A 15,087-nucleotide genomic window follows, 5' to 3' on the forward strand; every position below is an offset into this window, starting at 1 on the left:
TTTGTTTTTTTTAAATCAACGCTTCATTTGTGCCAAAGCTTTATTAAAGATTGTTTCCACAGAGAGATACCAAACTGTGCTGTGCACTAGATTTTCAGTGACCTACTTCTCTTCATAACACCATGTAATCATGAGCACTCAGTTGTGCATACACAGAATTGGAGGAAAGATGATGGAGATCACTTATCTTTTCTTTCAACAGAAGAAATTCATTTTGGCCACAAAAACATTTTTAAAAAGTGACACGATCTTTGTGATCAAACGTTTAAATTGTGGTGGAGAAAACGAGGGCACTCTCATGACCACGGAGAGACTGACAACAAGGGAGGAAAACTATGATGGTGAGATGTAGAGAGGCAGCGGGGGAGGGGAGGAGGCAGCACAGCCTCAGCAACCCTGTGCAGCAGTGCTAGTGATGCACAGCAGCCATTTTGATCTGGAGCTTGCTTTGTCTGCTGAAATGAGCTGAAAACAGGGATGTCTTGCATGTTTCAAAACACATTTGAATGCAGGTGCTTCCCACAGTGTGGAGGATACAGCCACATAGAGATTTGTCTTGAAAAAGTATGAAAGGTTTGACATGAGAGACAGCAAGACAGGGAGCGTGAAACTGCTTATATAACAACAAATAAGAGAAGGTCAGTAATCAGGATAAAAGACAGTTTGAACAAAATGTAGTGCCAAAGGAATTCACCTGGATTATTTTTAAATTGTTAGAAAACATAGCAAGGTCATGAGAATACAAAGAAAGAGATTGAATAAAATCCAAAGCTTTGCATCTTGATGTAATATTTATTTTGACTTATTGTGGCAGAATTGTAAGTCAAAGTTATTATTTTTAATACACTTTAAGTTTTTTCTTTCTTTTTAATAATTCACTAAAGATCGATTAACCCTGACACAGTTTGCTTGAGAATAACTGTTCTGTTATTAAATCGACTGAGAGTTCATTGAGGGTATAAAATAGTCTGCATGGCACAGTTCTGGGTTATGTCATGAACGTATTTTAAGGTGTGGATGTACAAAGTGCATATGGCAAGTAAAAGTGGAAAGTTATGTTATTTTTACCTGAAAGACTCTATTGTTATTTTTAGATCTCATCAATGCTTTTGTTTCAGGTTTGTCCAACCAGTTTAGCCTCTTTTCCCAGGTTTGAAGTTGTGACGGAGGCTTCTATTCCGTGTTATAATTCCCTTTGATCTCAGTTACCCCATAGGGGTTAATGCTCTCTGAAACATTTTAGCAATCAAGTAAACACTTCAGGCTGTCTGTCAAGCTACACTAGTTGAATGCCTTATTTTATGGTTATCCTGTAGGAAAACCACCTTTGAAGTTTTAATTACCAGCTATTTTCTGTGCTGCACAACCTCCATGAATCAATTTGGTTAACTTTCCTTAGACTAATCAGATGCAGATGCTCCTGTTTCTCATAGACCCAAGCAGTTCTTTCATAGTCCGGTTCTCCCCAGTAAAGAAGTGTGTTGAGCAGCTGTGCCCCCCTGTTTATGCCGATGGGTCTATTTAGCACTTTCTGCTTTGCTTCTGAGGATGTGGTTAGTGTTGATGCTGTGAGCCATTATTTATGTGTTTACAAGTTAGATCACACATTGTACGCAGAGTACCTTTGAATAGTATCCACATATTTTAACTTTTTCTTGTTTTTGTCACTTTGCAACTACATAAATGAATTAATTTTATATATTTTTTTTGTTATGGAACAACACAAAGTAGTGCATAGAGGGAAAGTGGAAAGAAAAGGACACACAGTTTTCTATTTATTTAAAATCTAACCAATTGAAGTGCAATAAATCCCCTCGAGTCAGTACTTTTGCATAACTGATTTCAAAGCACTTACAGTTACAAGAGTTTAGGAGGTTGTCAGTAGCTTTGAACATCAAAACTCTGAACATTTTTGCCATTCAGTTTTGTAAAACTGCCTAAACTCAATCACATTGGCCAGAGAGCATCTGTGAACAGCAGTGTTAAAGTCCTTCAGCAGATTCTCAACTGAATTTGGGTCAAGAAAAGATTCTTCTGTTACATGAAAATGTCTTGGAAGTACATCCTTTCATTTTTAGCTTTGGCTGTATGTTTAGGTTCACTTTAAACCTTTTGCTCAATCTTCAGTCTGTTTTGAATTATAAAATGTTTACTTCTGTGACTGGCCTGTAATTGATTCCACCTGTACACCAGTTCTTACCAACTTCCCTTACCTTCCTAAAGAATACCACCGACACAGCATGGTGCCGCCACACCCACGTTTCACTGTGGGAATTTACATGTAGGCTAACGAGTCCTCATCTGACCAGAGAATGTTGTTCCACATTTGCTACAGTTCACTAGTGTCCTCTAGAAAACCTCCAAAACCTTTACAGTCACTAAATTTATACTACAATTAAAATGCAAAAAGGTGCGTTGGAGTAAAATGAGCTGAATATGCATGCATGTCACACAGATTTTATTTGTAAAAGAAAATGTTTAAACCATGCAACACTTTGTTGTGATTTTACAATGATATGCTTCTTTGTGTCATTCCATCAAGTAAAATCTCTGAAAAACACATCGACATTTGTGCTTGTAACAATATTAAAACTTCAAGAGGTATGGATACTTTTGCAAAATACTGTTCTACAGGGACTTGAGAGTGTGATAGCATGCACTTAGATGTGATATACATTTCTTAAAAATTGTGAACAAACAGTATTCACATCACAATAGTTAGTTGTATTTTGAATACTGTACATTAAGTGATTCCCTCTTACTGCTTGTAAGTGGAGGCTGTTTTTCTATGTTCACTTTATTGTTTGCTTAGTTGGTATAAACAAAGATGTTCACCTAAACTCTTGGCAAACAAGTTACAAACTATGTATTTGAATTCAACCTTCAATTCAATCTATCTTGGTAGTATTTCCTCATCTTCTGCTTCTCTTTCTAGTATTTCTTCTGCTGTGCTGTTTTTCTTTTTGGATTTTTCTGCTTCACACGTATTAACTGTTATGAGTGAATAAGATGACAGTAAGAGGAAAATCTAACTTTGATGAACTTATTTTCTCTGGAACTTATAAATTATGTTTAAGGCATAATTCCCTGCTGTTCAAGATGAGAAAGTGTGAAAAACACAATTCAGTTTGAAAGATAACACCACTAATCAGTTGCAACATGTTTAATCATAAGAAGTGCATGTTTTTAATATGTAAAACATTGCCTAGTTTTCAACCTTTATGTATTAGCGTGATTTAGAGTCACCTTTGTGCTCAAATAAAATACTAACTTCATAATATCAAATAAAGTTTGCAAGACACCAGTAAGATAGACTTCATAGACATAGATAGAATCCATAGACTTGTTTACATTTAATTCTCTTATCATTTTATACCAATGCAAGCAAGTGACTTTACTGGCTATTTATAAAATTATCATTTAATCAGATGGTTTATTTTAAACACATTAAATTTGACAGAACTGGATAGCCACTGTTCATCTGCCTGTCTTAGTTTCCAACAGTGCTTCTCTTTCCTCCTGATCTCATTTTCTGCATCCCTCCCCTCCCCCTCTCCAGCTGCACCACTTTGCTGCAGAGAAAGAAAGGCACACAGAGAAAAATGGAGAGGAAAACTGTAAATGTAGGACGTTTTTATCGTGTCTATAAAAAGATTTGTGGCTTCTGATTGCTTCTTTCTGATGTGTTGACAAAAAAAATTGGCGTCCTTTGTAGTGTTTTTACATCTAATCATGAGATTTGAGCGTGTTCTCTATTTCGATATTATGTATGTTGTGGTTTAACCGATACACACATATATTTGTCAGAAAATGTCATTTCTTGTCTCTGGTGCCATATTTCATTTCCATGTTGTTGTTTTTATTTTTTTTTTACCAGCCCAGTTGCTTGCAGTGAGAAGGGTAGATTGCAAGCAGGGGAGGTGGGATGTGGTACCATAGCAACAAGCTGACTCACTGGCAAGACTGTACCATTTTCTGTATCTATGGGGGTCAGCAGCAGATGCAGCCCACACAGAATGATAAGTACATGTGCGCATTGAATCTGAGAGGCCAGGAATCACCCCTGTTTTGCTTCAGTGTTCTCAGACCTTGGGTGTGTGATGATAAAAAGAGCTTTGAAAGGAGGTTATAATGGCTGCTGGTGATATTTTATTTTTCCAATTTTTGTAGGATGTCCTGTTGTCAAGACCTAAACCTCATAATGTGTAATGACTACAACCCATATATTATTAAATCTCTTTGTTTGTCTCAAAGTTGCATAACAGTACCATTTTGTTTTTGTTTTTATTTTTATATTAGATTACAGTAGAGTCTTATTAACACAGATGGTACTTTTTTTGTCCCAAAAGCTTAGAATTGACATCACAAAAGCAGCCATGCCTGCATCAGCTGTGACAAACAGGAGGACAATAATGTCATTAATATGCCATAGAGTTGTCTCAGGCCATCGCCTTGAGGCCCTCTGCTGTTGGTATTAAGGTAGTGATTCTGTGCATTAGTGCAGCATTTTTGATACATTCATAGGTTGATCATGTAATATGGTTCTTGTATTCGTTTCACTTTGATAATTGTTGCTTTTTTAAAGACGGTATTGGTTGACCTTTGTACATATTTGATTTGCCAGAAGGTTGGTGTAAGTTTTTTTTATAAAAGAAAGAGAGAAAGCTGTTGAAAATATTTCAAAATACTAAGGATACATTTTGATTTATACACAACATGTTCTTCTATGCTTTATACTTACATATTATTTTCCTTACTCTTCTAAGCAAATGTATAACTCTATTCTACTACTAGGGATCACTCTTCTGATTCCTGTTTGGTTTTTGTTTGTTTGTTTGTTTATCATTCCTCTCTGTCTCTTTCAACCCCATGAATCTAACATTTACACACATTTTCTTATGGCTATAAGCTCACATGTAGGCTTTATCACTGCATTTTTACATAAATGTAAGTTTTAATAATTATTTGAAAATACATACCAAACCTATTCCATAAGCACATTCTATAGTTATTTACATATATATATTTCTGTGACTCCTTTACTTTAAACCTAAATGTTTCAAGTGTATTTTTAGCAGCACTCGTTATTTTCTACACAGCATCAGCACAAATATTTAAAGTAGCATATTTAGTATTCTCTTAAACCAAACAACTTGCAACTTTATTTGCTATGCTCCTCATGGTAAGTATGATGCCTTCCCCACAGACTGTGTATGCCCACCACCAGTCTAACAGATTTCCTTTCTTCTCTTTTTTTTCTTTTTCATGTCCTTCTTTCTCCGTGGTGGTTGTCCTGCTTCCTCCCCAACTTGTGTCCAATCCTGACTCATCTAATAAGGTAAGAAATAGTTTCTATCTATATAAGTCACAGTACATCCAACAAAGCTGCAACCAATCAAACTTTTCACCTTGCACTAACAAAGTTAAAACACAAACTGTTTCATAGCTGTGCTCAAACAGCCAATATTCCCTCTGACAAAAGCCACTTGTGTGATTTATTCAGAAGGTACACATCCAGTGACATACACAAGTTACATATATGTGACATTGCAAAAGTTTGATTTCACCTCTATCATATTCCATGGATTCAAAGTTTTCAAAGGGATCTTCATCAGTATTTCTCCAGGCTTTCTTAAAGTCTATTGAAATTGATCTTTGCAATTTAGTTACTATATTGAACTGATTATTGTCAAGGTTTTTCTGTGACCAAGGTAGCCTATCATATTGTGAAGTGTGTGTTTAGAAAATGGAATATATTAACACATTAAAATAGTCTATGACAATTGTGTCTTTATAAAACAGGGAAATGATCCAGCAAAGCCCTGACACAGGATCTAAAGAATGCATTGTTTTTAGCTGATTATCATAACTATGTCAAATTATCTTTAGTTGCTCCTAAAGAAGCCCGTCATGTGTGCCAATCTGCTGTCTTTAGTGTTTTATTACAGTTGAGTTGACTAAAAGAAGCACACTTTGGGAACCATCTGTGTTTTTGTAATAGAACAATAATAATGTGCAAAGACTAGACTGCTAGTTTTGAGAAGTTATGTAGCACATATGTTGTGAGAACACTCAGATTTAGAACATTTTTTGGACTAGAGTAATTGATCACATAATTTAGTGGTCTAATAAACTACAGTGAAATTTTTCAAGGACTGGACTGAAAATACATTAAAAACTGGTTCTAGTAGAATACAAATAATTCAAATGGGATTAAAAGCCCTCCAGAATGTCCAGATAAAAGAATGTTTCAAGACTTTTGTAAAGTACTGTGTCTTAATGAAGTAACTTTCTCATGGCAACTGAAACTGTTAAATATTGCAGGTAGTCACTGACGTACTGCAAGCAACACTGATGTAAAATGTATTGTGTGTCTTGCTGCTCTCAGCACAACATAATAACTACAAGGTCTCTTAAACTAGTTTCAGTGGAGCCACTGCAGGCTTTGAAGAATATTTGTAACTCATTCTACAAATCAGACATAGTTAGGTTACCTGGAGATGCACAAGATTTAAGGATGTCAAAAAGTTTCAAACTGAGCTGTGTGCTGTAAGACAGCTTTGCTTACTGATAGGCTTATGTGGTTTAAGAAAAGTATTAGCAGTAAAGACTCTGTGGCACTTTGAGTTCAACTGAAGTGCCAGAGATTATGCCCTAAGTGAAGCATATTGTCTAAGTAAAAAGGAAAGTACAACAATAAATATGCTTTCCTGTACAATAACAATATAACAAGCACACGTTCATCAGTGAACGTGCGCTTCACTGATGCACACATTCACTGATGAACGTGTGCATCAGTGAACTTTGAGTTTTCAAACTGAAACTCAAAGTTTCAGTTTGATCTAAAACTGAAACTTAGACTCAGTCATGTTTGAAGCAAGGTAAATATGTTTTGTTTTCCTTCTGTGAGCCCAGGTAAGTGTACTTTAATAAATAGTGTTGCATCATTATGTTGGCTTGCTATGGTTTTGTGTTGGTTCTTTATTTGTTTACCTTGTTTTGACCTAATTATTTACACATACCTACACCTCAAAGCACAAAGATCACTTAATAACAAGCACACGTTCATCAGCAGTAAAAACGTTATTAAAAAGAAACCACAGTAAAACTTCTAAGTTTGTCAAATTTTTATGTTGATTATTTGAGAGGGGTATTAATTTAGAGTTTTTTTTATTTTTTAATTTCAGTTAATATTTTATTGTGGATTTTATTGTGCCATTGCCAACATTGTCAGTACCATGTTGGAAATTGTATTGACAATTTTTCAAACAATGTTGGAAATTGGTTACAAAAAAACTTTAAATGATTGGAAAAAAAACTTTCAGGGAAAACAGTGGAAAATAGTTTTGCTAAACTAAATAAATAATCTCCATAACAGGAAAATAAAGATAAATTAAGAACCTTAACAAATAATTCCTTGTAGTTTTTTTCTACCTTTTTTATTTTCACCTTTCTAAATCCACTGAGAAGATGTTGTTTTCAGGTTTCAGTACAGGGCTGCTGAATTGTACTAGGCATCCAAACTTGTCATGGGAATGTTCAAACATGTTAGTCCATATCGGAACATTATTTTTTTTACAATGAACAAGCTTTAAAAATATAACGCTGTATGCTTATTATTTCTGTTTGAGCTCAGAAACTACATTTACAAGCATGTTAATAGCTATTTTTTAAATTAAACTTCTGTATGTGTGTAAGTGTAAATAAATAAACAAATAAACTTCCGGTTTTGCCGTCGTCTACTGCAAAAAAAGGAAAGAAATGAAAAAAATAATAGAAGAGAAGAAAAGAGAAGAGAAGAGAAAAGGAAAGGAAAGGAAAGGAAAGGAAAGGAAAGGAAAGGAAAGGAAAGGAAAGGAAAGGAAAGGAAAGGAAAGGAAAGGAAAGGAAAGGAAAGGAAAGGAAAGGAAAGGAAAGGAAAGGAAAGGAAAGGAAAGGAAAGGAAAGGAAAGGAAAGGAAAGGAAAGGAAAGGAAAGGAAAGGAAAGGAAAGGAAAGGAAAGGAAAGGAAAGGAAAGGAAAGGAAAGGAAAGGAAAGAAGAAGCTGTGATAGGTGAGTTGTGTTGTTGTTCTGCCTCCCTGCAGAGACAGACTTTGAGGGCTGTTAAGTCTTAAGTCTACAGCATCTTGCAGCTGCATCACTTCTCCGCCTGTGTGGCGCTGTCCGCACAGCCGGTGGTGCTGAAATACTCTCCGGCTCACCCCTCCCTCCGTCTCTTTTCCTCTCACACTCGACTCTCCACGTCTCCGTCTGTGCTGCTCTGCTCTTTCTACACAACAGAACAAACAGCAAAATATTATTCTGACCTTTTTTTTTTTCTTTTTTTTTTCATCTATTCCGAAATTGAACAATCTGCTTCTTTTGTATTTATTGATTAATATAGGGGCTTCGCTCCTGGAATATGTTTTTTTATATAGAACAGATTAAACAGCCTCCATGTCTCTGTGTATGTGTGGGAGAGAAAGAGAGAGAAAGAAAAAGAGAGCCGCAGTGAGTCCCTTTCTGCATCGTGTGCTCTACCCCGCCCTTTTCATTTGCTCTACAAACCTCCATACGGGTGTTTTACGTAAGTCGCTGCCAGAGATCTTTTTTTTTTTTTTTTGGCTAAGCTGTGCAGAGAGCTGCGAGGACGTCATGGCGCATGAAGGCTGCACTGACTTTGTGTCACCACGGGAAGGCAACAAAGAGCCTTGCCTTTCACAGATGCATGTGCAAGCTGGCAGGTGAACAGAATAAAAAAGACAGATTGATTAGTGAAAGCGATGTCTATTAATAATGCAACTGAGCAACTGTACGCATATCACTGTATCTGTGCAGCTACTCTCTTGAAGTTTTAATAATAGTGAAATACATTCTTGTGCGCATATATTCATAGTACATAAATATTACAAAAGAGATGTAAGTGATACAGAAACTGTTGAATAAATATTTCTTTATTCCATCTAATAAATTAATTAAATACGGGTTGTTGTTTTTTTAATCTGTGTTAATACGTCACATTTTCGTGGACGAGATTGGTGGAAATCCCTCTGCTCTGTGCACCAATGATAGTGAGAGCTGTACAAAGAGATCTACTCTATCTCAGTGAGCAGCGTCAGCTCAGAAGCGCTACCATGTCCTGCACAAGAAGAGACGGATGCAGGCACGAAGCATGAATTTTACTGCTAATTTCCAAGCCTCGTCTGCGTTGGATTACAAACGGTATCTTCAGTTCAGAGGCTGGGACTGGGGTTGAAACGATATGGAGTGTACGGGACGTGGAATAATGTGGAACAAATTGTCAACATGGCAGGTGCTTTTGTGGTGGCATAATTTCTTTATCTTGTGGAGTACAATAGACGCACAGACTCGCTACAGCATTCCCGAGGAGCTGAAACAGGGATCCGTGGTGGGAAATATAGCCAAAGATTTGGGTTTGCTCGTACCTGAACTGTTTCGGCGTAAAATGCGGATAACCTCGGAGGCTGGTAAGCAGTATTTTAATGTAGACTTGGGAAAGGGAGAGCTGTTGGTGACCGACAGAATAGACAGGGAGGAACTGTGTGGACAAAGACCGTCCTGTCTGCTGCCGTTGGAACTGGTTATAGATAACCCGCTGCAGGTGCACAGGGTTGAAATTGAAATACAGGATACGAACGATCATTCCCCTAGTTTTCTTACTAAAGAGAAAGTGGTGAAAATAGCAGAGTTGGTAAATCCAGGTGCGCGGTTTCCTTTAGAGAGTGCCACTGATCCTGACGTCGGTGCTAATTCTGTGCGCACGTATCTCATTAGCAAAAATGAGCATTTTAAATTGACAGTTAAAAGTCTTAAAGATGGGAGAAAAATTCCTGAACTGGTGCTTGAAAAAGCTCTAGATCGAGAGACGCAGGCTGTACACAACCTCATTCTCACAGCTGTGGATGGAGGAGATCCGGTGCGTTCAGGGACATCAGAAATTACAGTTATAGTGCTCGATAACAATGATAATGCACCGCAATTTGAAAAGCAAGTATATGAAGCTAATGTCAGCGAAAGGTCTGCGATTGGAACCGAAATCCTGCAGGTGAAAGCTTCGGATGCAGATGAAGGACTGAATGGAGAAATAGAATATGTGTTTGCGGAGCAAACTTCAGATACAATTCTATCCTTATTTGACATCAATCCGTCCACTGGGCTTATTACTGTTAAAGGGGTTTTAGACCATGAATCAGATTCTTTACACAGATTCGATATAACTGCAAAAGACAAAGGAAATCCTGAAATGGACGGGCATTGTGGAGTGGAAATCAAAATAAATGACGTCAATGACAATAATCCAGAAATAGTTGTTACCTCTTTAACAACACCCGTTCCCGAAGACTCTGCAATTGGAACAGTCATTGCAATCATTAGCACAAGAGACGCAGACTCAGGTGACAATGGGAAAGTGACATTAACGTTGTCACCCAAATCACAGTTTAAATTAAACCCATCGATCTCAAAACATTTTTCATTAGTCACTAAGGCTCCACTAGACCGTGAAACAAACAGCCAGTATAGTGTTAAGATAACCGCCTCTGATTCTGGAAAACCGCGATTAACAAGTGAAAAAACAATAATAGTTCAAATTTTAGATGTAAATGACAATCCACCAGTTTTCGCTCAAAGTTCGTATGTAGTTTATGTTAAAGAAAACAATGCTCCAGGATTAATGTTGTGCTCAGTATCAGCGTCTGATCTGGATTCTGGTGAAAACGCTAAAATCTCTTACTCCATACTAGACTCTAAAGTGCAGGACGTCTCTGTCTCGTCTTATGTTTACATTAACTCAGATAACGGGAGCATCTACAGCATGCACTCGTTTGACTACGAGAAGCTGAAAGTGTTTCAGATTCAGGTTCAGGCAAAGGACCAGGGCTCTCCCTCTCTCAGCAGCAACGCCACTGTCCATGTTTTCATCCTGGACCAGAACGATAATACCCCCGCTGTTATTTACCCCTCCTCCGCTGCCCTGGGCTCCCTCTCTCATCAGAGGATGCCCCGCTCCGCTAAACCGGGTCACCTGGTTACCAAAGTAACGGCCGTGGACGCTGACTCGGGCCATAATGCCTGGATCTCGTACAGACTGGCGGAGGCCACAGACGCCTCTCTGTTCACCGTCAATCAGTACACAGGAGAGGTGAGGACTAAACGCGCTGTGTACGAGCAGGACGACTCCTCTCAGAGGCTGCTGATCGAGATCAAGGACGACGGGCAACCGGTTCAGTCCGCCACCGCCACGGTGTCCATCCTACTGGAGGACGGTCTCCATGAACCCATTTTAGACCTCCGACACAAAATGTCCGAGCCCAGTAAGAAAACTGGCAGAATCACCCTTTATTTGATTCTGTCTCTGGCCTCAGTGTCCGTGCTGTCTCTGGTGACTTTTCTCATCCTGGCGGTGAAATGCATCAAGGGCAGCAGAAGCAGCGGGAGCTGCTGCATGAGAAGGAGCGACTGTGATGATTACAAGAACCCCAACAGAAACCTGCAGATTCAGCTCAACACTGATGGACCTATAAAATACGTGGAGGTCCTGGGAGGAGACATGATGTCTCAGAGTCAGTCGTTCAGGTCCTGCATGTCTCCGATGTCAGAGTACAGTGATTTCACATTGATCAAACCCAGCAGCACCACAGACTTTAAAGAAGTCATCAGTGTTCTGGACGCGTCGTTACCCGACAGCACCTGGACCTTTGAGAGCCAGCAGGTGAGCTAATTCAACGTTGGCCAGGGTGTGTCAAAAAAATATGAAATGTTTGAATGAATGAATGTTTTATCAACTGTTAATCGTTCTATTTTAGTCAAAACTGAAAAGCTTTTGCTTTAATGAGACACATGCATAAAAATACCGTGTCTGTAGAGATTCTGTGGTCTGTTATTCATTGTAATGAAATTAAGTGTTTCCCTATTTTTCTCAGCTTCTTTCTATTTTTGTTCTTTCTTTCTATCTATCTTTTTTCTATATTTCCCCAATTTTATTTTTATTCAATGACGTTTGACAAGTCATATTAGTCAAAAAACATCATATGAGCATTATACTCTCGACACTGTGGCGCAGAGTGTGGATTAGATTCCTTCCTATTGGATTATTGGTTTCGAGGCGCTCAACCAATAGGATTCATAACTGTACAAAGCAATCTAGTCCCTCCCCCCTTCCAGCTTCTGTGGTCCTACACTCACAACGCAGAGTGCCAGAGGAGAGAAGGGGACGAGATTTATTTTTGCAATATGAAGATTTTATGTTTTGGCTTAAATTCATACACATTAACTTGTAATCAAATATCAGTAGAGAATGATAGGTGAGATGATTGATCTAACATTGCTTCTGAACACAACATCGACTGGAATGGATATGTTATAGCGAACCAAGGATGACAAAGAGAAATGGATACCGAGACTGGAGATGGCTGGTGCTTTGGTGGCAGTATTTCTTTATCTTGTGGAGTACAACAGACGGACAGACTCGTTACAATATCCAGGAGGAGCTGAAACGGGGTTCTGTGGTCGGAAATCTTGCAAAAGATCTGGGTCTGTCGTTAGCTGAGATTTTTGATCGCAAATTAACCGTCGCCTCCGAGGCTGGTAAGCAATATTTTACCGTAGACGCTGGGAAGGGTGAGCTGGTAGTGAATGACAGAATAGACAGAGAGGCTTTATGTGGACAGAGCGCCAGCTGTGTGTTGCCTCTGCAGGTCGTCATTGAAGACCCACTGCAGCTGTTTCGAGTAGAAATTCAAATTCAAGATATCAATGATAATTCCCCCAGATTCCCGTCAAGTGACGTGTTATTGAACATTTCGGAATCCACAGTTATCGGAGCTCATTTTCCGCTAGAAAGTGCCGTAGATTTAGACGTTGGCATTAATTCACTGAAGTCATATACTCTGAGTAAAGACGAGTGCTTTAGTATAAGACTTAAGGAGGTCGCTGGAGGAAGAAAAGTCCCTGAATTAATTCTGTCAAAACTGATAGACAGAGAAAAAAAAGCTGTTCACAAGCTTCTTTTGACAGCTCTAGACGGAGGTAACCCGGTAAGATCAGGGACAGCGCAGATAACCATTAAAGTTCTTGACATAAACGATAATATTCCTGCTTTTGAAAAAACCTTGTATAAAGTATCCGTTGCAGAAAATGCTGCGGAAGGTGCATTAATAGTACAGACAAAAGCAACAGACTCCGATGAGAATCAAAATGGAGAGATAGAATATTCATTTGGCGCTCACACATCAGAGATTGTGCTCTCTGTTTTTTCCATCGATCTCACATCAGGAAAAATATTCCTTAAAGGAAAACTAGATTTTGAAAATGATGCTAATTATGAATTGGACATCAGCGCAAAAGATAAAGGGAGCCCAAGAATGGAGGGACATTGCATTGTTCATGTTGAAGTTTTAGATGTCAATGATAATGCTCCAGAAATAATACTAACGTCTCGACCAAAGCCTGTGAGCGAAGACTCGCCTAACGGCACTGTAGTCGCTCTGATCAGCGCTCGGGACAATGACTCCGGTGATAACGGAAAAGTACAATTACAGCTCCCTAAAAACAGTAACTTTGCGCTGAAGCCCTCGTTTTCACAAAACTACGCACTAGTTACAAATGGTGTTTTAGATCGAGAAAAAGATTCTGAATATAGTATTGAGATAACAGCCACAGATATGGGCTCCAATCCACTGTCCAGCAAGAAAACCATTCATGTCAGCGTCACTGATGTAAATGACAACCCACCTATTTTTAATCAGCCCTCCTATAATGTGTATGTAAAAGAGAATAGATTACCGGGATCTATACTTCACTCGGTATCAGCGACTGATCTGGATTCTGGTGAAAACGCAAAGATCTCTTACTCCATACTGGACTCTAAAGTGCAGGACGTCTCTGTCTCATCTTATGTTTACATTAACTCAGACAACGGGAGCATATACAGCATGCACTCGTTTGACTACGAGAAGTTGAAAGTGTTTCAGATTCAGGTTCAGGCAAAGGACCAGGGCTCTCCCTCTCTCAGCAGCAACACCACTGTCCATGTTTTCATCCTGGACCAGAACGATAATACCCCCGCTGTTATTTACCCCTCCTCCGCTGCCCTGGGCTCCCTCTCTCATCAGAGGATGCCCCGCTCCGCTAAACCGGGTCACCTGGTTACCAAGGTAACGGCCGTGGACGCTGACTCGGGCCATAATGCCTGGATCTCGTACAGACTTGCGGAGGCCACAGACGCCTCTCTGTTCACCGTCAATCAGTACACAGGAGAGGTGAGGACTAAACGCGCTGTGTACGAGCAGGACGACTCCTCTCAGAGGCTGCTGATCGAGATCAAGGACGACGGGCAACCGGTTCAGTCCGCCACCGCCACGGTGTCCATCCTACTGGAGGACGGTCTCCATGAACCCATTTTAGACCTCCGACACAAAATGTCCGAGCCCAGTAAGAAAACCGGAAGAATCACCCTTTATTTGATTCTGTCTCTGGCCTCAGTGTCCGTGCTGTCTCTGGTGACTTTTTTCATCCTGGCGGTGAAATGTATCAGGGGCAGCAGAAGCAGCGGGAGCTGCTGCATGAGAAGGAGCGACTGTGATGATTACAAGAACCCCAACAGAAACCTGCAGATTCAGCTCAACACTGATGGACCTATAAAATACGTGGAAGTCCTGGGAGGAGACATGATGTCTCAGAGTCAGTCGTTCAGGTCCTGCATGTCTCCGATGTCAGAGTACAGTGATTTCACATTGATCAAACCCAGTAGCACCACAGACTTTAAAGAAGTCATCAGTGTTCTGGACGCGTCGTTACCCGACAGCACCTGGACCTTTGAGAGCCAGCAGGTGAGCTAAAAGATAACAAAAATACACGACCATGTCATATTCAAGATTGTTTTAGTGCTGTTTTTTCTCTTTTTTTTGCTGTTTGACTCCTATAAATTTGTTTTAAAAATATGAATAAAGAAATATACATTCTATTTTTTCGCTTTAAATTATGAAATTAGTTTGAACATAAATAATGACGTAACAATGCAGATTATTCTATTTTTTTAGCCCGCAATATTTGTCTTAAGTTAATTGGTTTTGCATTTTATAATGATAG

At 39.1% G+C, this 15,087-nt stretch overlaps 2 protein-coding genes across 44 annotated transcripts in view; both read left to right on the forward strand.

Annotated features, from left to right (window-relative positions):
• The window catches only part of LOC103471737 (protocadherin gamma-C5-like), a 256,760-nt gene that overhangs the window by 209,725 nt on the left and 31,948 nt on the right, over positions 1-15,087 (forward strand). The gene's annotated exons all lie outside the window — the stretch shown is intronic.
• Positions 9,097-14,852, forward strand: LOC103471331 (uncharacterized). Its single transcript, XM_081612011.1, has 2 exons — positions 9,097-11,714; positions 12,340-14,852. The coding sequence occupies exons 1-2, from the start codon at positions 9,242-9,244 to the stop codon at positions 14,835-14,837; spliced, it is 4,971 nt and encodes a 1,656-aa protein (XP_081468137.1). The 5' UTR covers positions 9,097-9,241; the 3' UTR covers positions 14,838-14,852.

The sequence above is a fragment of the Poecilia reticulata genome, chromosome 10 (assembly GCF_904066995.2).
Source record: "Poecilia reticulata chromosome 10, P_reticulata-male-v2, whole genome shotgun sequence".
NCBI lineage: Eukaryota > Metazoa > Chordata > Actinopteri > Cyprinodontiformes > Poeciliidae > Poecilia > Poecilia reticulata.

Bases quoted from the DNA above. Each gene is read 5' to 3' on its own strand.
- LOC103471331 (XM_081612011.1), top strand. From the start codon at position 9,242: ATGGAGTGTACGGGACGTGGAATAATGTGGAACAAATTGTCAACATGG. The intron at 11,715-12,339 runs GCTAATTCAACG...TCTGAACACAAC, and splicing joins CTTTGAGAGCCAGCAGGTGA to ATCGACTGGAATGGATATGT.